At 48.1% G+C, this 22,910-nt stretch overlaps 1 protein-coding gene across 1 annotated transcript; it reads left to right on the plus strand.

The window, feature by feature from the left end:
* The first annotated feature begins 18,031 nt into the window (after positions 1 to 18,031).
* On the plus strand, positions 18,032 to 20,602 carry CEBPA (CCAAT enhancer binding protein alpha). The gene has a single exon (XM_070398018.1). It carries the CDS (start codon positions 18,116 to 18,118, stop codon positions 19,178 to 19,180), a length of 1,065 nt encoding a protein of 354 aa, XP_070254119.1. The 5' UTR covers positions 18,032 to 18,115; the 3' UTR covers positions 19,181 to 20,602.
* The last annotated feature ends 2,308 nt before the right edge of the window (positions 20,603 to 22,910 follow it).

Genomic DNA, 22,910 nt, shown 5'->3' on the forward strand with positions numbered 1-22,910 from the left:
CATGAGCATGAGAAAAGGGCTTCAGAGCATGAGAAAAGGGTTCAGAGCATGAGAAAAGGGCTTGACCTGGGGCAGGACAAGGGCCACCTTCCTTGTCACAATAGAAGGGAGCATGGAGAAGATGGTGCAGATGTAGGACGCCTGTAGATTAGATGGTAGGAAGGTGGAGGGGTCCTATCCAGTAGGAGTAGAGTTAGGGGTGCTGGGAAACTTAAGAGGCAGGAAGGGAAGCAGGAGGAGAGAAAGATTGAGAGAGAAACATTTACAAAGTGAAATAAAGTGGCCCTTAGATTATTAAGAAGAGTGATGAAAAGGGGCATCTCACAAGATTTCAGAATACTGCCGTGACCGGTTTGGCTCAGTGGATAGAGCGTCAGCCTGCGGACTGAAGGGTCCCGGGTTCGATTCCAGTCGGGGGCATGTACCTTGGTTGCGGGCACGTCCCCAGTGGGGGGTGTGCAGCTGATCGATGTTTCTGACTCTCTATCTCTCTCCCTTCCTCTCTGTAAAAAAAAAAAAAAAAAATCAATAAAATATATTTTTTTTAAAAAAAAAAAGAAAAAAGAAAAAGAATGAGTAAAAAAAATAAGAAATGGTAACTCATTTTTTAAAAAAGATTTTAGAATACCAAATATAAAAAGAAAATCTTCAAAGAGAAAAAAGAGAGAGAGAACCAGATTACCCACAAAGGAATGACAATCACATTAGCATCATCTCTCTCATCAGCAGCACCAGATTCTAGAAGACAATGGAATGCCATATAAATAGTTCTGAAAGAAATCTAATTTTTGAATTCAGAAATATATACCAAGTCAAGCTACATTCAAATGGAAAGCATAAAATAAAGACATTCTCAGTCATCCAAAGATTCATAAAGTTTACACTACAGACATCCCTGAAAATTTTATAGAACATGAATTCCAGCAAGTTAGAAAATGAGTCCATGAGAAAGATATGTGATACTAAAAACAATGACTAGCAAAGAAATGGGGCCAAAGGGTGCACTTATAATAATTGCTGGCTATTTTTTAAGGTAGTCTGAAATTCAAGTTCAAGTGATGTGAACTTGAGAGATGGTAGAGAAGAGAGGGAGAAGGGGAATGAAAGCCCAAGACGTTCTTGGTCTTGTTCAGGGGCGTGGCTACTGAAACAGAAACCAATTACCTCTGGATATTAACAGAAAAATGAGTGTTAAAAAAAAGGTAAGCATAACCCTAGAAGAATAGATGATGTATAAATTCTATGTATTTTAATTCCTGTAGGGATAAAAATGTAACAAAAAGAACCCTATTAACTCAAATAAAGTAAAATATTTTTTAAAAAGAGGAAAAAAAAGAAAGAACTCCATTTAGAAATAGAAAATCCCAAAGAAGATGATATAAATTGTTGTAAACCTAGGAAAGTGGAAGCCTGAATTACTAGAAAAACATAATAAACTATCTGAGTAAGGCTGTCTTCTCTTCTCCATCCTGATAAGAAGGTGTTAGGAAATATGTCTAAAGTTATCTTTATTAATACATATACTAGTTACTATGACTACATAATTAATTACCACAAAATCAGTGGCATAAAACAACCATTTACTTTGCTCATGGATTCCATGGGGGAGGAACTGCGACAGAGTCCAGTGGAGACGGCCTGTCTTTGCTCCTGATGTTTGCGGCTTGGGTTGGAAGACTCAAAAGCTGGCTCCCTCGCGTGTCTGGCAGTTGGAGCTGGCTGTTGACTGGGGGCCTCCTTTCCTCTCGATGTGGACTGGGCTTCCTCACAACATGGTGGCTGGGTTCCAAGGGAAGCATCCCAACAAAAAAGGAGCCAAGTAGAAGCTGGAAGTCACACAGCATCACTTTATTCTGCTTGTGAGTCACTAAGGCCGCTCATATTCCAGAGGAGGAGAATCGAGCTCCATCTTTTGGGAGAGAAGAGTCAAAGAATTTATGGACATATTTTAAAAACATCATAATAACCACGTGGAAATATCAACAATAAAACTAAAACATTCAAACTTGAATTCTACAGCAAAACATGATAATATATTAAACAAAGATAATTGACAGACAGACTTTTAAACAATATTAGTCTTAGTGATTTGTTGTTTTGTTGTTAAACAACCCTTTGTTAAGTTTCGTAAGTTTCCTTTTTTCTAGCTCTCACATCATGTCAATCTATCAGTATTACAGCAAGAAAATCTAGCTACTTGCTGTTTACAAAAGGTATGAACAAAACAAAATCAAAGAATAAATTTAAAGGATTGAAAGTTTTTAAAAGGATAATATATATATATATATATATATATATATATATATATATATATACACACACACACACACACCAGATATCCTAAGAAATATAACTCAGGATGAAAACATTAAGGCATTTCAAATTCACTAGCCTTATATGTAATCAAGCAAATAAAAGTTAAAACAATGAGATATCAAACAAACAAGATTTAAAAGAGCTAATGATGTCCATTGTTTGCATGGGTGTAGGAAGAGAATATGCATTCACTATTGGTGGGTGTGTGCGATTGTACAGCCTTATAAGGACAATTTGCAGTATCTGTCAAATTTAAATCCCATACACTTTGGTCCAACAATTCCACCATTATGTATTCAGCCTACATACATCTTTACTAATGCATTACTATGTGAATACTATGCAGTATTTTTTAAAGGGAGATTCATATATAATGATATGGACAGACTTTCAAAAACACAATATTAAGTGAAAAAAGTAAGCAGGAAAACAATATATATAACACAGCATGAAGCCCTCTTATTTTTTAAATTACATGACTAAATTATGTATCTACATCTTGTTCATGTTCATACACATGCAAATGCAGACAAAAGTGTGAAGAAAGACTTATACTAAACTGATAACAGTGACTGCCTCTCAGGACTGCAGTAGAATTAGAGGTTTGGAATAAGATGGTAATTTAAACTTTTCCCTCTACACCCTGCTATATTTTGGATTTCTTAAAAGCAAAATATACATATACTAGAGGCCCGGTGCACAAAAATTTGTGCACTCGGGGGGGGGGAGGGTCCCTCAGCCTGGCCTGTGCCCTCTCGCAGTCTGGGACCCCTCGGAGGATGACCACCTGTTGGCTTAGGCCCGTTCCCCAGGGGATTGGGCCTAAGTTGGCAATCAGACATCCCTCTGACAGCCCGGGAGCTCTCGGGGGATGTCCACTTGCCAGCGGGGAGCAGGCCTAAGCTGCAGTCTGACATCCTTAGTGCTGCTGAGGAGGCGGGAGTGGCTCCCACCACCACCGCTGTGCTGGCAGACATCAGCCTGGCTTGTGGCTGAGCAGAGCTCCCCCTGTGGGAGCGCACTGACCACCAGGGGGCAGCTCCTGCATTGAGCATCTGCCCCCCGGTGGTCAGTGTGTGTCATAATCACCAGTCATTCCCAGTCTTTCTGCTGTTAGGGTCAGTTTGCATATTACCCTTTTATTATATAGGATAGAGGCCTGGTGGATGGGTGGGGGCTGGTTGGTTTGCCCTTCAGGGTGGGGGTCCCCACTGGGGTGCCACTGGGGTGCCTGGCCAGCCTGGGTGAGGGGCTGATGGCTGTTTGCAGCTGGTCGCACCCCTTCAGGGTGGGGATCCCCACTGGGGTGCCTGGCCAGCCTGTGTGAGGGGCTGATAGCTGTTTGCAGGCTGGTCAAGCCCCCCTCACCCCCCAGTGGGGACCCTTACCCCATGGAGGTTTGGCCAGCTTGGGTGAGGGGCTGATGGCTATTTTCAGGCTGGTCAAGCCCACCCCATGGAGGTTTGGCCAGCCTGGGTGAGGGGCTGATGGCTGTTTTCAGGCTGGCCACACCCCCTTTAGGGTGGGGGTCCCCACTGGGTGCCTGGCCAGTCTGGGTAAGGGGCTAAGGGCCGTTTTCAGGCTGGCCAAGCCTCCCCGGCGACAGAAGCTCCCAGCCTCTCCTTTTTTTCTTTTTTCTTTTCTGGGATTTATTTACCTTCTATAATTGAAACTTTGTAACCTGGAGTGGAGCTCAGAGCCCGCCAGGGCTTGGCTTCCTCCATCGCCCGGGGCAACCCAAGGCTCCAGCTCCATGGCCATGGCCGGCTGAAAGCAGGTATCTGGGGTTTATTTACCTTCTATAATTGAAACTTTGTTGCTTTCAGTGTAGCTTAGAGCAGGCCGTGGCAGGCAGGGAACCTTGGCTTCCTCCATCACTGGAGCAAGCAAGCTTCCTGCTCTCTGCAGCTCCGTGGCTGCCAGCCGCCATCTTGATTGGCGGTTAATTTGCATATCTCACTGATTAGCCAATGGGAGGCGTAGCAAAGGTATGGTCAATTACCATGTTTGTCTATTATTAGGTAAGATTAGCTGCATAATTTAAAAAATAAAATGAAAGTTTTTTCTTGTTTTGTAATTTTATTGGTAACTGCTTTATTGAGATATAATTCCTATATCATACAATTCATACATTTAAAGTATAAGTTTAACGATTTTTTTGCATATTCACAGTTATACAGCCATCATCAAAATCAATTCAGAGCATTATCTTCACTCTCAAAAAAAACATGTACCACCTGGCCAGTGTGGCTAAGTGGTTGAGCATCAACCTATGAATCAGGAGGTTATAGTTCAATTCCTGGTCCGGGCACATGCCCAGGTTGCAGGCTCAATCCCCAGTAGGGGTGGTGCAGGAGGCAGCTGATCAATGATTCTCTCTCATTATTGATGTTTCTATGTCTCTTTCTCGCTCTCCCTTCCTCTCTGAAATCAATGAAAAAATATTTTTTTAAATGGCCATGTACCCTTTAGTTACCCCTCATCCTCCCATGCCCCCAGTCCTAGTCAACCATTAATCTACTTTATGTCCCCATAGATGTGCCTATTCAGGCACTTCATATAAGTGGAATCACATATGTCATCTTTGTAACTGGCTTCTTTCACTTGGCATGTTTTCAAGGTTCATCTGTATTGTAACATGTATCAGTTCTCCATTCCTTTTTATGGCCAAATGATATCCCATTTATGGCTACACCACATTCTACTAGTATTTATCCATTCTGCATGTGGCAGGCATTTGGGTTGGTAGCACCTTTTGGTTACCATAAATAATGCTATTGTAAACATTCATGTATAAGTTTTTGTGTGGACTTATGTTTTCATTTCTCTTATGTATATACCAAAGTGTGGGATTGTTGACCTATGTTTAATTTCTTGAGGAATTGCCAGACTGTTTCCCAAAGTGGCTGTACCATTTTACATTCCCACCAGAAGTGCATGAGTGTTCTAATTTCTCAACGTCCTCACAATATTTATCATGTCTTTTTTTATTATAGCCATTCTCGTGGGTGTGATGTGGTATCTCATTGTGGTTTTGTATATCTCTGGGGATTAATGATGTCGAGCATCTTTTCATGTACCCATTGGCCATTTGCATAGCCTCTGTGGAGAAATGTTTATTTAGATCCTTAGCCCATTTTAATAGGATTAACTTCATTGTTGGGCTATAAGAGTTTTTTTTATATATTCTAGATACAAGCCCCTTATCCGATTTATGATTTGCAAATATTTTCTACCATTTTGTAGGTTGTCCTTTCACTGTCTTAATAGCATTATTTGAAGAACAAAACTTTTAAATTTTGATAAAGTCAAATTTATCCATTTTTCCTTTGTTGCTTGTGCTTTTGATATCATATTTAAGAAATCATTGCCTAGTCAAAGGTCACAAAGATTTACCCCTATGTTTCTTCTTTGGAGAAATGTCTATTCATGTCCTCTGCTCTTTTTGTTTGTTTCCTCTGCTCATACTTGATTGGATTGTTTTCTTTTAATTTTTTAATTTTTATTAAATTATAGTTGGTATATAATATTATATAATGTAATATTATATTATATTAGTTTCAGTTGTACAACATTTATATACCTTACAATGTGATACCCCAATAAGTCTTGTAATCATCTGCCACTATACAAAGTTATTAAGATATTGACCATATTCCCTGTGCTTACATCCCAGAGATAGCATGTTAAGTAAAATAAGTCAGACAGAAAAAGACAAGCATTTCATTTCACTTACATATGTAATTTAAAAGAAATAAAATGGATTATTTGATTTTTTGATGTTGAGTTGTATGAGTCTTTTATATATTATAGATATTAAACCCTTTCACATATATCATTTGCAAATGTATTTTCCCATTCAGTAGGTTGACTTTTCATTTTGTTGATGATTTTCTTTACTTTTTAGTTTGATATAGTCCCATTTATTTATTTTTGCTTTTGTTGTTCTTGTCTGAGGAGACACATCTAAAAAAAATCATTGCTGCCCTAACCGGTTTGGCTCAGTGGATAGAGCGTCAGCCTGCGGACTGAAGGGTCCCAGGTTCAATTCTGGCCAAGGGCATGTACCTTGGTTTCGGGCACATCCCCAGTAGGGGGTGTGCAGGAGGCAGCTGATCGATGTTACTCTCTCATCGATGTTTCTAACTCTCTATCCTTCTCCCTCATCTCTGTAAAAATTCAATAAAATATATTTTTTTAAAAACACAATAAAAAAATCATTGCTAAGACCGATGTCAAAGAGTTTACTGCCTATGTTTTCTTCTAGCAGTTTTTTTGGGGGGTTGTTTGTTTGTTTTGTAATCATCACCAGAAGATATTTTTTCCATTGTTTTTTATTTAGAGAGAGTGGAAGGGAGGGGGGAGAGAAAAAAACATCAATGTGAGAGAGACACATTGATTGGTTGCCTCTTGCATGCGCCCCAGCCGGGGCCAGGGGTTGAACTTGCAATCCAGGTACATGCCCTTGACCAGAATTGAACCCATGACTCTTCAGTGCACAGGCTGACACTCTAACCACTTAGCCACGCCGGCCAGGGCACTTTTAGATGTTTTATGGTTTCAGGTCTTATATTTAAGTCTTTGATCCTTTTTGAGTTAATATTTGTATATGATATGAGATAGGGGCCCAACTTCATTCTTTTGCATATAAATATCCACTTGTCCCAGCACCATTTATTGAAGAGACTATTCTTTCCCCCACCGAATAGTCTTGGCACTCTTCTCAAAAACACCAATGTACCATAGATATAAAGCTTTGTTTCTGGGCACCAATTTTATTCTGTTGATCCATATATCTATCCTATACCAGTATCACACTGTCTCAATTACTCTTCATTTGTAGAAAGTTTTGAAATCAGAAAGTGTTTGCTATTCTGGGTTCCTTGAATTTCATATGAATTTAGGATCAGTATGTCAATTTCTACAAAGTAGCCCGCTGAGTTTCTTACAGGGATTGCATTGAATAAAATGAACCTTTAAATGGTAGATATTATTATGCTTCTGTTATTGTTCTATGGGAAATGATAATAAAGTAGCATTCACCAAGCGGTTTCATCAACTCAACTTTGAGAGTTCATAGATGTCAGTTGTGTCATCATCTGGATTCGGAGTTGCCGAATTCTCACTATAGTGCTTCCTATGGGACCTTTTAAAACCATGCTTCCTTCTCTGTCCCTGTTCTACTCTTCCAGGTCAGGCAGCCAGCATTTCTAATCTACTTACTGAAGCATCTTCCAGAAGTCACTCTAGTCTCCTCTAAACCTTATCGAACGTGAAGTCAGGATCATCTCTCTAAAGCCCAAACATGACCTTATCTCTTCCTTTTGAAAAACATTTCAATAACTATTCATGTCCATCATGATAGTTAAAACTTCTTAGCAAATTTATAAGGCTCTTTTAAGTCTCACTTCTACTCACCTGCTGTTACCTCCTATCCCTCCTCGGTAGTACAACCCAACCCTGGAGTTCAGGCATGCCCGAAGTCTACAGTCCTGAACACACCAGGCACTTCAGTGCCTCTGCACACATGTGACCTTTGTCTGGAATGTCTTCCCTTCTCATTTCTCTGGAAACTTTAATTCGTCTTTGAAGACTTGGCTCAAACATCATTTCCATTCTTTTGTTGATGTGATGTGATGATGATGATGATGATATGATAGAACAGGCATTGGATTAAAATGTAAACCATAAGAAGTAATTAAAATAAATCTCATACTCTCAACTTCCAGTTTTGTTCTATGAGTTTTTCTTTATATATTATTAGGTGCATGCACATTTATGATGATTATATCTTCATAATATACTGTCTCTTTTTATCATTATGAAACATCCTCTTTTCCGGTCAGACTCTTTGCCTTGAATACTATTTTACTGATATTTTTATCGCCACTCTAGCCTTCTTATGCTTAAGGTTTACATGATATACCTTTTCTCATCTACTGAGGAGACAGCATACAATTGGGCCTTGCATTTTTTTAAATCCTCACCCAAGGACATGCTTATTGATTTTAGAGAGCAGGGAAGAGAGAGAACATCGACGTGAGAAAGAAACATCAATCAGTTGCCTTCCTGTAGGTGCCCTGACCAGGGATCAAACCCGAAACCTAGATATGTACCTGACTGGAAATCGAACCCACAACCTTTCAGTGTACGGGACGATGTTCCAACCAACTGAGCCACACCGGCCAGGGCTGGGCCTTGCATTTTTATCCATTCTGTCAACCTCTTCCTCCAATTAGAATATGAGTCCTTTTCATTTAATATAATTATTTATATAGTTAGATTTAAGCCTATAATATTACTACAGTGGGGCCTTGACTTACGAATGTCTCAACTAACGATTTTTTTGAGATACCAGCTGTCTCCCTGCTGATTTTTTGCATTGAGTTGATAGAGTAATTTGAGTTAACGAGCTCCTTAACGAGCTCCTTAATGAGCTCGGTCTCAGAAGGAATTAAACTCGTAAGTCAAGGCCCCACTGTACTTGTTTTTCCTTGCTATTATTTTTTCTGCTTCTCTTCCTTCCTTTTAATTAACTGAATGTTTTATGATTCAATTTAATTTTTCTATTGGCTTTGTAGCTATCTCTTTGCTTTATATTTTATTGCCCCAGGGTTACAATATACATCCATAACTTTTCATACTGCTAAGAGTTTGTATTGCAACACTTCACATAAATTGTAGAAAGCTCGCAACTACATAAGTTCATTTATATTGCTTGGGCTCCTGTCTCCTTTCTTGGATTCCCCTCCCCACTTTCCCGTGACTGTGGTTGCCCTGAGCTGTGTCCTCTGGTTCATCAAGCCAATAGTATTGCAGATTTTTCTGCCAGAATTTTAGCTGCCCTACATGCACAGACTGGGGCCTGCCTTCGGGCTAAATGCTACTTCAGAAGAAAGAAATTTACTCTGCGATGTCCTTTTCTTCCAAATGTCAACTTCCCACCAGTATCTGCCTGCTTGTTTTTCATTCTACAGTATCTCCAGGTAGCTGATTTTAAGATTTTTGTCTAGAGTTTATGGTTGGATTTATTATTAGATATTTATGGATTTATTCTAAAGAAGTCTATGGCCAGAAAGAAAATAGCTAGGATTCCTTGATCCTGTTGTTAATGGGGTTTTTATTTTTATTCCATACAATAAGGAATTTTCTAACTCCCCACATTAGTCTTACTTTGTTTCCTTACTGGGAGAACTAATCCTCAACATTTATCCAAGCGCTATTCATGGGTTATTCTATTTAATCCTCACAACTCCTCTGTGGGGAAGATGGCCTTATTATCCCCGTTTTACAGATGAGAAAACTGAGCACAAGAGGTGAAGCTACATATCAAAGTCACTGTGCATGAATGGTATTCAAATGGGTAGCTCACTCCACAGCCTGTTTTCTTTCTTAATCTGGCTAGGAGACCTGGCTTGCAAAGAAGGCAAGGAATCAGGACCAAGGCCGTAGCTGCAGAGAGAAGATGGAAGGAGTCATCTGTGACTTTTATCTTGGCCTAGTTCTCATTAGTCATCCAAGTCAAAGGCCTATCCCAGGTAGGCATAACCGACAAAATCCACTCTAACTACAGAGAATTAAGTTGAAGAAGAGCTCACGAGGATGTTAGGAAGTTGGGAGGACCAGAGGATCCACGTGGAGGCTATGTGGCTGCTTACAATGCTCACAGCACCCCAGACACTGACCTGCCCTTCGCCTCTCTCGCTCATGCCCTGATGGCTCTCACCAGTGTGTGTGTCAGATCCTCGTCTCTCACCCATGCCTCATCCCAGCTGTGAGGGAGGCTGTGAGAGAGCGTTTCTGGTGGGACATCCCTGGACGGTGGAAGGGTGTTCAAATGGTGCCGGGCAACCAAAGACTTCAATCGATGTGCACATTCCATGTCAATGAGCCACTGGGCAGATCCCGTGTGACCTGCTTTTCTCATAATAATCTCTCCCAGCCAGAGGCCAGGACAACCCCTTCCTCTGCTGCCTGACTTCAAGTTTCCCCCGTTCAGAGAAAGCCAAGCTCTGTAAGCAGACAGTTTTATAGGAGCATGACTCATGCTGGTTTTCGTTTAACTGTTATTGCACCTTGGCGATGATTAGATGACTGCATGTGGAATGTAAGCTAGATTTTCTGATCAATTATAATAAAAATTGGATTCTAGAGATATGCTTGTTGAAACTCTCAGTTTGTTCAGCATCACCTCCAATTGCTGGCCAAGTAGACAAGGGTTTTATAACAGCGCCTCCCTGGTTCCCAGGACTCTGCACTGGGATCTGGGCCGTGGGGGGTTATCTAGCCAAAAGGGAGTGTCTGGCAGCTTAGTGGGTTATGTGCTTTCCAAGTGACCTTTGGAATTTTGACTGAAAATGGTAGAGACGGAACCAATTGGAGGGATGTGAAAGGGGATAACCCTGCCCTGCCCGAAGTCCCTGAACTGCTAGATCAATATGGACAGGAAACTCAATTTCATATTTGAGGGAAATGGGCTCATGTTGTAAAAGAGTTTTACAGGAACTGACTGGCTTACAAATTTTATTGGAGATAACAATGAAAAAAACAGTGTTGTTTGGGTTTTTATGATTATTTAATTCTGTTCAATTATATAAAAACTAAACTCCCTTCTCATTATCCTAAGGCTAGTGTTTTCAGGGTACATTTAGCAATCATATGTTTTGGAATTTTTGGAGCAATCCCCAATTCCTTATTTAATTATTGTTTAATCCTTTTAATATATCTTAATGTATAATTTAAAATTTTATAAAAATTGTATTTATTGATTGATTTTAGAGAGAGAGGGAGTGAGAGAAAGAAACATCGATTTGTTGTTCCACTCATTCATGCAGCCATTGGTTGATTCCTGCATGTGCCCTGACTGGGGATCGAATCTGCAACCTTACCGTATCAGGATGACACTCCAACCAACTGAGCTACCCAGCCAGGGCTATAATAAAATTTTCTGACCCATTTGCAAGTCCTCTAGTTTCCCTGTTTATGTGTCCCTCTGAGATGTTCTAGGCAGAGATAAGCATGTAGGTAGAGCCTCCCCCTTATTACAAAAATGGAAAAGTACTCTGCACTGTGTGTGTGTGTGTGTGTGTGTGTGTGTGTGTGTGTGTGTCGGAGCTCTTTTCATATGTGTTCACACAGATTTTCCCCCTCCTGTTTAACAGAAACACAAAGGATTATCAACCAACTATCTCATGGTTATTTAACCTGTCTTCTATTAATAGACAGACATTCCATCGTTTCCAGTCTTCTGCAATTATAAACAATGTTCTGGTCAATATCCCTGTATGGACCCCCCCACGTACATATGAGAGCTTCTGGGATTAAATTTCTATAAATGGAATTTCTGGTGAAAGGCAAATCCACCTTTAAATTAGACAGGTATTGCTAAAATGCCCTCCAAAGAGGATGCTTCAGTATACCTGACCTGTTTGCTGTACCTATTTATCAGGATGGCACATTACCAAAGGTTTTCATCTTGACCTGTCAGATTAGTTTAGTTTTAATTTGTATATCTTTTATTCAGAGTCTTAGCACTTTTAAACATGTTTAAAATCATTTGCATTTACTATTGGTTAAAATAAACTGTGTACACCCACTTTCTTTTGAATTATGATTCTTTTTCACATTGATTTGTAGTTCTTTATATATAAATAAATGAGCTTTTCTCATTTAAAATAAAGATGACTTGTTATCTGTAGAACAGAATGTGATTTAGTGTCTATAACTAGGTATGGTTCCCATATGAGCAAATTCAAATTCACAAATCAGAAAACTATTCATTCTTAGACCATGTTTCCAGATTTTTTAATTTAAAAAATATGGTCATTAAAAAGTATTTTGAAGTTATTTACAAAGCTATGGAATCTATTGTAACATTATATATTTGTAGAGTACATTAAGGTGACTTTAAAGCATTTTATAGTTTATAAAACTATAAAAATTATAAAACTATAAATTTAATGTGATTTAAAATATTTTTATAGTTTATAAAGCTATAAAAGTAATAAACACATACTTGTCTGTTTAAAAAGTCCAATATACGCCCTAGCCGGGTGCTCAATTGGTTGGAGCCTTGTCCCGTACACCAAAGGGTTATGGGTTCAGTTCCAGGTCAGGGCACATACCTAGGTTTTGGGTTTGATCCCCAGTCAGGGCACATGCAGGAGGCAGCTGATAGATGTTTCTCTCTCCCTCCCTCTCTCTCTTAAAATCAATAAAAACATATCCTCGGGTGAAGATTAAAAAGAAAAGTGCAATATGCGTAAGTGTATACATTTAAAGTGCCAGTTTTCTGCCTTCCTACCAGGGCAGCACCATTGTTCACAGTTCGGTGTGTATTCCTCCTAACGTTTTTCTATACACCCATAATATATATTTTAAAAATCCATTCTCAAAAAGTGGGAGCTGCATGTTGTTCTGCAAGTTGCCTTTTTTTCCGTTAAGGCTTTATCCTGGAAGTCAAGAATGGTACATTAGCAATTCTGTTTGTTAACTCCATAAGCTGACAATCTATTAGCACAGACCATAGCGGGACCTGATATTAGTTTCCTTTGGGAGGAATCGAACAGGCTGGAACGGATAAGGAGTCTGGAAACATAGGCAGCCTGCTGTGGGCAACTTGTTTCTCCTGTAGCCCCAGTGTCTGCACTCAGGGGATGTTTTACACACAGTGTGGTGGGCATGAGACCGGGGAACAGTACAATCACAAGGAAAGAGGGCTAGGACTGAGCCCTCTATGAGCCAGCACCCAAAGACTCTTGCTTTGATTTGCAATTTGGTTTCTTGCTTTTTTTAAGTTTTATTTGTTTGTTGTTTTTAAGATGCACCTTGAGGCATAAATCCTTGGAATCAGCAAAGAGAAGGAATGGGATCCAAATGGTTGGTGCACAAAAGTGGGCTAGGAGCCCGGCCCCACCTCTTGAGCAGTAGGGCTGTGAGGTCTACATGCTGGGGCGGCCACTGCCTCCCACGTGAGCCTGCAGGAGGCAGGCCTGTTCTCCCAGGTGGATCTGATGCCTCATGTCCAAGGACTAAGTCTTGCTCTCCTGGGCACCCTCCCAGCAGTGCCTTACAGATAGGGATGCTCTGGAGCCAAAGTGGGAGGAGAGGGGGTTCCAGGGCTGTCTTGTCTGGCTGAGAAGTTGTCGCTACACAAACGAGCCCCATTCAGGAGGCTTCCACTCACCTAGCCTTGTGTCCTGGCTGGGCTGCACCTCTCCAGAGAAAGAGGCCCGTTCCCTCCTGACAAAGGCACTTTCTGCTCAGCCACGCCCCAGGGGTCTGCATCTGCCTGAGGGGCTTCTTTCCAGTTAGCCAGGAGGAGACCCTCCAGGCCCTGGCAGCATTGCCAGGCAGGGCTTCAGAGGCTCCTGATACCCAGGGGGTTGGGTGTTCCCCAGCATCCTTTGGGGCCACCCTTGAGCACCCCTCCTAGGCTTGGGAAGAAGCTGAGTTCTGGGAGGATGGCCGGGTAAGGGTTTTCTTGAATAGAATCCATTCCTGTCCAGTCAACAAATATTTGAGGCTCTACCATATGCCAAGGCCTGTTCAAGCTCTGGAAATAGGCGGAACAGGACAGACAAGGTCCTGTCTGTGGAGCTGGCATTCTGGTGTGGGAAACAGACAGGGAACAAGTTAAAGAAGTAAACAAGACCATTTTCCAGAGAGTGCTATGAGGAAAATAAAACACACAATGGCTTAAGGAGTGGGGGAGGGGTGGCTAGTGTGCAATTCACACCTGAGAGGAACCTCTTCAAGAAGGGGAGACTCAAATGACAGGAAGAAGGAGTCATGCCAACATTTCGGAAGAACATTCCAGGGAGCCAGCACAGCAAACTGAAGCACCCTGAGGCTGGGAGACACTGGGTTCTGCAAAGAGCCTAGTTGGGAGCCAAGAAGAGTCTGAGGAGTAGGAAGAGGTGAGGGCCAAATCATGCAGGCCTTGTGGCCAGGCTGAGACATAACCCGTCTTCTTCCACATGCAGTGGGAGGTCACAGGAAGTTGAAGTAGGTGAGTGACATGATCCCAGCACATGTTCAACGGGTAACTCAGGCTGCTTTGTGGAGATGCTTGGGAGAGAGGGGAAGCAAGGAGGACTGCAGGGACACTGGTTAGAGGCTGCTGCAATGGTCCAGGCGAGAGAGCATGGTGGCTGGAACTAGGATATCTGTGGAGAGATGGAGAGAAGGGATGAATTGGGGGTATAGGTTTGAAATTATTGCTGACACTTCCTCCAAAAGAAGCAGGGCCATGGGCCCCCAGACAAGGCCGGAAACAGTGGTGTCACTGTTCTGCTTGCACTGAATGAGAGCTGGCCCTGCAGGGCACTGAGACCCTGCCCAGCAGACCCTCAACCACCCTTAGACTCAGGGACCCCCACAGTAGAGGACCCCCTTCATGCCTTCCTCTGGCCCTCCCCTTCCCTTGAAGTGAGGAGCTTATAAGGCCAAGGAACTTCCTGCTCAAACAGCCCCGAGGCAGCTGCCTGGGCCTACATGGGCCATGTTACCAGGCACTTGGCAGTGTGCACACCCCTGGCCCAAGAGGAGATGGGAGGGGGGCAGTTTTCAGAGTGGGCAGTATTGGAGCCGTGTGCTGGGAATCCACACCCACCTGACTAAGGAACCTTCTGGTGGGGGCAGCCCCAGGGGTGGATCACAGTGCTCCCCTGCTAAAAGCTGCTTGGCAGAAGCCTGTGAGGTAGGTTCTCCCCTCACCTGGAGTGGCCTTGGCCAGAGACCCAGCTCCATCTTCGGATACAGCCTTATCTGGGCCCCTCCCTGGCAATCCCTGCACTCCAGCCGGGCAAACATCTTGTCCTTTGTTACCAGAACATGCCATGCACTCATAGCCTCTCCACCTTTGCACCTGCCATTCTGTCCACCAACTTTCTAGCTAATGCCTGTTCATCCTTCAAAGTGCAGCTCAAAGGTCCACTGCTCCATGAAGCCCTCTCTGGCCTCCTTAGTCAGCTCCGGCTGCCATGACAAAGTGCCACACATTGGGTGGCTTAAATAACAGAAATTAATTTTCTCACAGTTCTGGAGGCTGGAAGTAGGAGGTCAATGTGCCAGGATGGTTGGTTTTCGGTGAGGGCTCTGTTCTCTGACCTGCAGACACCGCCTTCTCCCTGTGTCTTCACACGGGTGCCAGTGCATGTGCCCTTGGGGCAGGGCGGGGGGGGGGGAGCTCTCCCTCTCTTCTTGCAAGGCCACCAATCCTATCCGATTAGGACACCTCCCTTATGACCCCATTTAACCTTAATCACCTTGTTAAAAAATACTATCTCTGGATATAACACATTGGGGGTTAGGACTTCAACATATGAATGTGGGGAGGGGGGTACACAATTTAGCTCATAGCACCTCCCCAAACAAAATTCGTTCATACCTCCTCCAGAGCCCCGCATTCACCAGGGCAGGGTGTCCCATTATCAATCACACGGTACATCAATCCTTCATCCCCATGTGTGTCTCCTAACAGACCTTTGATGAATTAATGGATGACATCCCTCTGCCCAGGCCCATTCCCTGCTCTTTCGGTGACACCTCCTCTGTGAGGAGGCCCTTCTCTCCCCGCAGACTGTGTGATGGTCTGTCTGTCTCCCCAACCCCAAGAGGGCAGAGGCCACTTCTCACTCATCTCTGGGCATTCAGCACCTTGCACAGAGCTGGCCTTGTGGGAGAATTCTGGTTCTGCTGTGGAAGGACCTGGGACCCTGGGTGTGGGCCCCTTGGGTGCCTCTCTCACCTCACACACCCTATTAACAAAGCCTGATTCCACTGCTCCCCCAGCCCTGGGAGCCTCTGGCCCTGGCAGGAAACCAGGTGTAGACGCTGTGAACAGGATACTTCCAGGAGCCTTTTCCTTGCTCCTACCCTGGGACTGCCATCGTTCATGCAGTGCGGACAAACTGAAAATCCCGCTCCGAGTTCCCTGCAGGCTCCACAGGTGCTGGTGTGTAAATGGTCCTGCATCTGGCCAAGAGAGCAGCTTCTCGGCTCACACAGGTTATTTATTTAATGTATCTAGTTTTACTCCCTGTCCAAAAATATCAAGCTAAAAATATGTTGTGTCTGAGGTCTGGACTAAAAAAAATGAAGCAGTTGGGTCATTAATCATTGAAAATATGTTGAATAGGAACTTGATTAAAGCTCAAATTGCTTCTTTACTGTGACCACAGTGGAAACCAGGCCGTGTTTTTGGCGCTGGCCTTGAGGGCTCCTGGGAGGGGTGGGGCGCCTTGCCAAGCCCTGGAAGGCCGCTGTCTGGGAGGGGGTCTCCAAAGCCCAGTGGGGCACTTCTCAGGCAGGCCCACCTCCAACCAACACCCAGGCAGCATCAGACCTGAGAGCACTAAGTCGAAAGGGCGGGGGGGGGGAGAGGGGTAGTGGCAGGAGCGACTTTCGGCCCCATGAGGCCCCCTGCGAGCCCTCCTGCACCCACGATCCCCACATAGAAGGCGTGAGGCTCCACGTGGCTGGGGAGGCGCGCGGCCATAAACCCCTTCAGCGGGCAGCAGTGAGTGCGGGGGCGGCGCAGCGCCCAGAGGGCAGCAGCCCTGGCCGCCTGGCTCCCCAGGATCTCGGGGAACTCCGCCCTGCAAACCACCCAGCGAGGTTCTCCCTGGGCGCTCCCTCGACACCTCTGCGCCCGCCTTGGAGCCCACCTGAACAGGGATTCGGGGAGAGGCCAACGGATTCCAGCCCGTTGACAGCCAGCCCGCTTCGGGATCCCCGTTCCGGAGGCAAGTTCGCCTCCCCCTTCAGAGCGCTCCCCTCGTCCCGGTACCCCAGCCCCGGAATCCAGCTCCGCCCGTCGCACAGGGAAAAATTGGCGGCCCCGCGCGGGGTAGCCGAGCCAGCCCCGCGCGCTTAGCAACCCTAGCGCTCCGGCTAGGAGAAATAATTAAAAAGAAAAAGTTTTCCAGCCCAGGCGGTCAGACCGGACAAGTCCACCAGGCTCCCTGGCCGCGGCCGCCTCCGCTTCCCTCTGCTCCCCGCGGGGTCCTAGTGCCCGGCGCCGCGGAGCCCGTGACACTCCGAAGTACTGCCAGAGGCAGAGCAGGGAGAGGTACCACACGGAATCGGCGGGGTCGCCTGGTGATCAGAGATAAAGACGCTCAATCACCGCGCTCCGGGCCTCTCCACACGGTGGTGTGCCCTGGGCCGTATCTTCAAAACTGTTCTCTGCCTCCCACCCCCACCCCGGCTCCTTCTCCACGTCGCCGCCTTCCAGAAACCCCGATCCCGGACAAGACTGGTTCTAGCTTTTAAAGCGAGCCGGCGCCACAGCAGCTCGGAGACCAAGACTGCGCTCCACCAACCCCCTGTGCGGCGGCCGGGTGCTGCTGGAATGCCGGCCTTTGGCTGGAAGTGGGTGTCTTGGGGAGGCTAAAGAAGGGGGGCCCGCCACCGACCACGTGTGCGTGGGGGCGACAACTCGGCCGAGAATGGGGCACCGCGTGCGGGTCACGGTTCTGCTCGCGGCTCAGGGGCCAGTGGGCGTTGCGGCGCGGCCTCTCGCCGCCAGCGCAGCGCTCCAGCCCCACTTACCCGCTCCTCCTGAAGGCAGGCCCTAAGACCCAGGAGGCGCCACTCGTCGTCGCCGATAGTCGGACACTAGAGGGCGACAGCTGCTCCGATATAAATGCGGAGCCCGCGCGGGCCTGGCCATTCGCGACCCGGAGCTGCGCGGGCGCAAGCAAGTAGGGGCTCCCGGTGGGCTGCGGCAGCGTTGGTGCCCGCGCCGCCTGGAGGCCGCCGAGGCTCGCCATGCCGGGAGGACTCTAGCTCCCCCATGGAGTCGGCCGACTTCTACGAGGCGGAGCCGCGGACCCCGATGAGCAGCCACCTTCAGAGCCCCCAGCACGCGCCCAGCAGCGCCGCCTTCGGCTTTCTCCGGGGCGCGGGCCCCGCGCAGCCCCCCGCCCCACCTGCCGCCCAGGAGCCGCTGGGCGGCATCTGCGAACACGAGACGTCCATCGACATCAGCGCCTACATCGACCCGGCCGCCTTCAACGACGAGTTCCTGGCCGACCTGTTCCAGCACAGCCGGCAGCAGGAGAAGGCCAAGGCGGCCGCGGCCCCGGTGGGAGGCGGCGGCAGCGACTTTGACTACCCGGGCGCCCTGGTGGGACCCGGAGGCGCTGTTATGCCCGGGGGGGCGCACGGCCCCCCTCCCAGCTACGGCTGCTCGGCCGCCGGCTACCTGGACGGCAGGCTGGAGCCCCTGTACGAGCGCGTCGGGGCGCCAGCGCTGCGGCCGCTAGTGATCAAGCAGGAGCCGCGCGAGGAGGACGAGGCGAAGCAGCTGGCACTGGCCGGTCTCTTCCCCTACCAACCGCCGCCGCCGCCACCACCGCACCCGCACCCGCCCCCCGCGCCCTTGGCTGCCCCGCACCTGCAGTTCCAGATCGCGCACTGCGGCCAGACCACCATGCACCTGCAGCCCGGCCACCCCACGCCGCCGCCCACGCCCGTGCCCAGCCCGCACCCAGCGCCCGCGCTCGGCGCCGCTGGCCTGCCGGGCCCCGGCGGCGCGCTCAAGGGGCTGGCCGCTGCGCACCCCGATCTCCGCGCCGGCGGCGGCGGCGGCGCGGGCAAAGCCAAGAAGTCGGTGGACAAGAACAGCAACGAGTACCGGGTGCGGCGGGAGCGCAACAACATCGCGGTGCGCAAGAGCCGGGACAAGGCCAAGCAGCGCAACGTGGAGACGCAGCAGAAGGTGCTGGAGCTGACCAGTGACAATGACCGCCTGCGCAAGCGGGTGGAACAACTGAGCCGCGAACTCGACACTCTGCGGGGCATCTTCCGCCAGCTGCCCGAGAGCTCCCTGGTCAAGGCCATGGGCAACTGCGCGTGAGGCGCGCCGCGGCGGGACCGCCCTGGGCCGACCCCCGGCTGGGACCCAGGGAGTATTTTCGTGGTCTCGGGATCTCAAGACTGCCCACGCCGCGCATGCCAGGACTAGGAGATTCCGATGCCGCCTGAAAGCCTGGACTGTCGCGCGTGCCCCTTGCCTTCTTCTGCGCGGGACACGGTGCGTCTAAGATAAAGGGTCAGGCAGTAGTTTCTCCCTGTAAGAGAGAAGTGCCCGGGGCCAAGCCGGCAGCCTGGCAACTCTAGTATTAAGGAATAACCTTGTGCCTTGGAAATGCAAACTCACTGCTCTGATTCCTACCGAGTAGGGGGAGCAAATATGTGCCTTGTCATTTTATTTAGAGGGTTCCCTGCCTTGGTCCCAAGGCTGCAAGGCTGCAGCAGGCCCCCATGAGAGAGAAGGGGTGCAGGCTTCCGGCTGGAGGAAGGTTCAGGGAGCAGAGATCCTGTAAGCCAGTCCCAGCTGCTCCTCAGCTCCTTGTCCTTGGAGAGGAGGAAACAGGGATGTGGGCTTTGTGAACCTAAGGCTGTTCCCCTAGTTCTACATGAAGGTGGAGGGTCCCTAGTTCCTTGTCTCTAACCCCCCAGCCTACAACAGACTGGGCTTCCAGGGCAGAACTCCCTGAATGGGAGTCACCACGTGACCAGTGGGAGACCTCACCCCCAGTCAGACCAGAAAGCTAGGTGTGGATTAGCTATAAGGACATATGTACATGGGAGTGGTGGCCTGGTGGAAGAGGGGAGCCTACAGGTCTGGTCTGGGGGTTGGGAGAGGGGTGAAGGGACTCTGGGGCCATCAACCATGTCTGTACTGTATGTTGCCAGCGTTGCCATACAAACACGAAGCACAGTCAGCCCGTCCCGGAGGGACCCAAGTTATGAGAAGATTTCCAAATATTTTGCTTTATCAGCCGATATCAACATTTGTATCTGGCCTCTCTGTGTCCCAGTGGTGCCTTGTGCAATGTGAATGTGCATGTCTATGCTAAACCACCATTTTCTTTGGTTTTTGTTTTGTTTTGGTTTTGCTCAGATACTTGCCAAAATGAGACTCTTCGTCAGCAGCTGCAGGGAGGGTCTGCGGCTCTCTTTCCTTTTGGTTTTGGGATTGCTTTTGCTCCCGGAGGAACCAAAGAGGCAAGATGGGCTTCCCCTTTCCCCTCAGCTTTCCCTGGGGGGTGGCTGTGGACCTTGGTCCCCTCTGGCCCCAAGCTGCCCACAGGCTTGTCCCCCACAGAGGCCTGGCTCCGGGTCTGGAAGGGAGGCGGCCTCCAGCCAGCACACACAGATCGCTGGGCTTGGGAGCAGAGAAGGACAGCTTGGTTCTCTTCTTTGGAGGAGAACGTAGAGTTTCATGCTAGATGTTTTATGTATTATATCTATAATATAAACATATCAAAGTAAATGTTGGTGTTTTTTTAAAACCAGAAAAGCTACTTCCACGGTTTTCTGTGAGCCAGGTCACATTTGTAAATAATCACAGCATATGTTCTGGCTGAGATCCTGACTTCCATTCACTCTGTACCCATGCTGAGCCCCTCTGTACATTAAAGGGGTGACTTCTCCCAACCAAGACAAATAAATGGCAGAAAGAGGACAAGGCTCCAAGCTAAGCATGCCAAAGCCTGAAGAGCATCTCCTGGTCGGAGACTGTTTTGTGGGGCAGGGGGCTCATGGGACCTTGGTGTGGCCTCTCATGGCCCTTTGGGAGAAGAGAGATTCGGAGAGGGAGCCCCCTGCCTGAAGTTGCCGCAGCCTCTTTGGAACTCAGGCAGGCCTTGTGCAGCAGCTTCAGGCTCCAGGGGCCCTTCGGCCACACTCACTTCCAAACACTCACAGTTCCAGCGCTGAAGCAGCCTCGCCCACACCTGCCTTTGCCACAGCAGGACCCTGGGTGGGCAGGGAGAGGCCTCAAGCTGTAGGACCCTCACCCCTTCCCCCTTGCTCTGGGCCACGTGGCTGCAGCCTACTCCGGCAGGGCCCCGAAAGGCAGCCCTAAGATTGAGTACCCCTCCACCAGCCTTGCACACCTTCCCTGCCCAGCTCAGCCCACCCACAAACAAAGGGCCCACGGCAGGCCTGCAGTTGGGTGTCTGGCCCTTCCCCACGCACCACCCAGCAAGGAACCAGAGCAACATCCATGCTGCCCACTGTGTCCACCCTGCATCAAGCCCCCCACCTGGACAACTGCCCTAGGAGGACAGGCACCCCGACACCCTCTTAGCAGCAGTGATAGCCACCAGGGAGGGTGCACCTCCATGCCTGAAAGAGCAAGGCCTGAGAGGAAGTACCCCAGGAGGCTAGCAGGCTTTCAGAGTCGACTCTTTCTGAGGGCAAAAGGCAAAACACTTTTTACCTTCTGTTTCCCACCCTCCCCCAGAGTGTTCACTTGAGCAGCTGATAGTATATGCCATTGTGGGCTGCGACAGTTTCAAGAAATTACACATTCTTCTTAAACTCTGAACGCTTTGGGTTTACCTGACTGTGCCTAATGAGGTGACCTTCCCCCTTCCCGCTCCCGCTTTCTGTCTTGTGTCTTGCCGCCTCCTCACCCATGGCCGCCCTTGGCAGAGGAAAGGCCATGAGCCCATTGAGGAGGCGGCGGCCTGCCCTGCTGCCTGGGAACCAAGGAGGCAGAGCCCCACCGCCTGCCTAGGGGCCTGGGGCAGGCCACAGCTTGCTAGGCCCCAGCAAACCCTCTCTGAGTTCAGTGCTAATTCCAGTTTTTCTTGTTTGAGGGGGCCAAGCCTTGGCTTCCCCCTTTGCCCCCAGAACAGATCCCAGGATGAGTGGGGGAGGGGCACCCCTCCTACCCTCACTCCTCCCCCTCCCCTCCCACAGTCCCATCTCCAGGGATTTCCTCTTTCAAAGCTGTCAGCTCCTGAAAGGGCACCCGTCCTACTGCAGAGCCTTAGGGCCAGGGCAGGCTTTGTTGGGGACAAGATGATCCAACCACAGCCAGCCCCAGGAAAGGAATTGATAGAGCAGCTTGTGGGGGGCTGGGGGCAGCATGGGGGAACCTGCCTAGTTCATGCTCTGTGCCCAGCCAGAGAGGCCCTTGGGGAGAGCCACTCTTCACCACCCACTGCTTCCTGCAACCCCCCCCGCCCCCCCCCCCCACACACACACACACAGTTCCCCTCCTGACTTCAGCCTCATGAAGAACTACTTCAAGAGTCTGGCACCAAACACACCCCAAGTATTTATTGGATGCCAACTGTATGCCAGGGCCTGTGCCTAGGACGAGGCACTCAGCTGAGAACAAGCAGACTGGGCTCCTACTCTTGAGGATCTCATAGCCTTGTGACATCCAGATGTGCTTTAAGGGTGATAAGTGTAATGGGGGGGGGGGGGGCTCAAAGTGTGAATAGAGGCACCAGGGAAGGCTTCCTGGAGGTAGCAGCTTTAACCCAATGCAGCCATGGACCCAGTGCCTCTGCCTTGCACTCTCCCATGAGAGTTAGCAGCGACCTCACCCCCTCGGTGGGCCACCAGAGCCTGGTGTCACTGAGAGCACTGTCAGGGAAGCCAGCCTCCAGGGAAGGAGCAAGGGCAGAAGGGAGAAAGGGAGGCGCTCCTTTGCTGTCAGGTGCCTCCTGATGGTTTAGGCGGTCACGAATGTCACTCTTATCTCTTGGATCTCCTGGGAATCTGTGAACATGGCATTGGGCCCTGACACCTGTGATGAGCCATTGGGACTGGTGAGGAGTATC

This window comes from Myotis yumanensis, unplaced genomic scaffold, assembly GCF_028538775.1.
Source record: "Myotis yumanensis isolate MYYU_CA2020_CCGP unplaced genomic scaffold, mMyoYum1.0.hap1 SCAF_18, whole genome shotgun sequence".
Lineage (NCBI taxonomy): Eukaryota > Metazoa > Chordata > Mammalia > Chiroptera > Vespertilionidae > Myotis > Myotis yumanensis.

Coding starts and splice junctions, on each gene's coding strand:
- CEBPA (XM_070398018.1), top strand. CDS start 18,116: ATGGAGTCGGCCGACTTCTACGAGGCGGAGCCGCGGACCCCGATGAGC.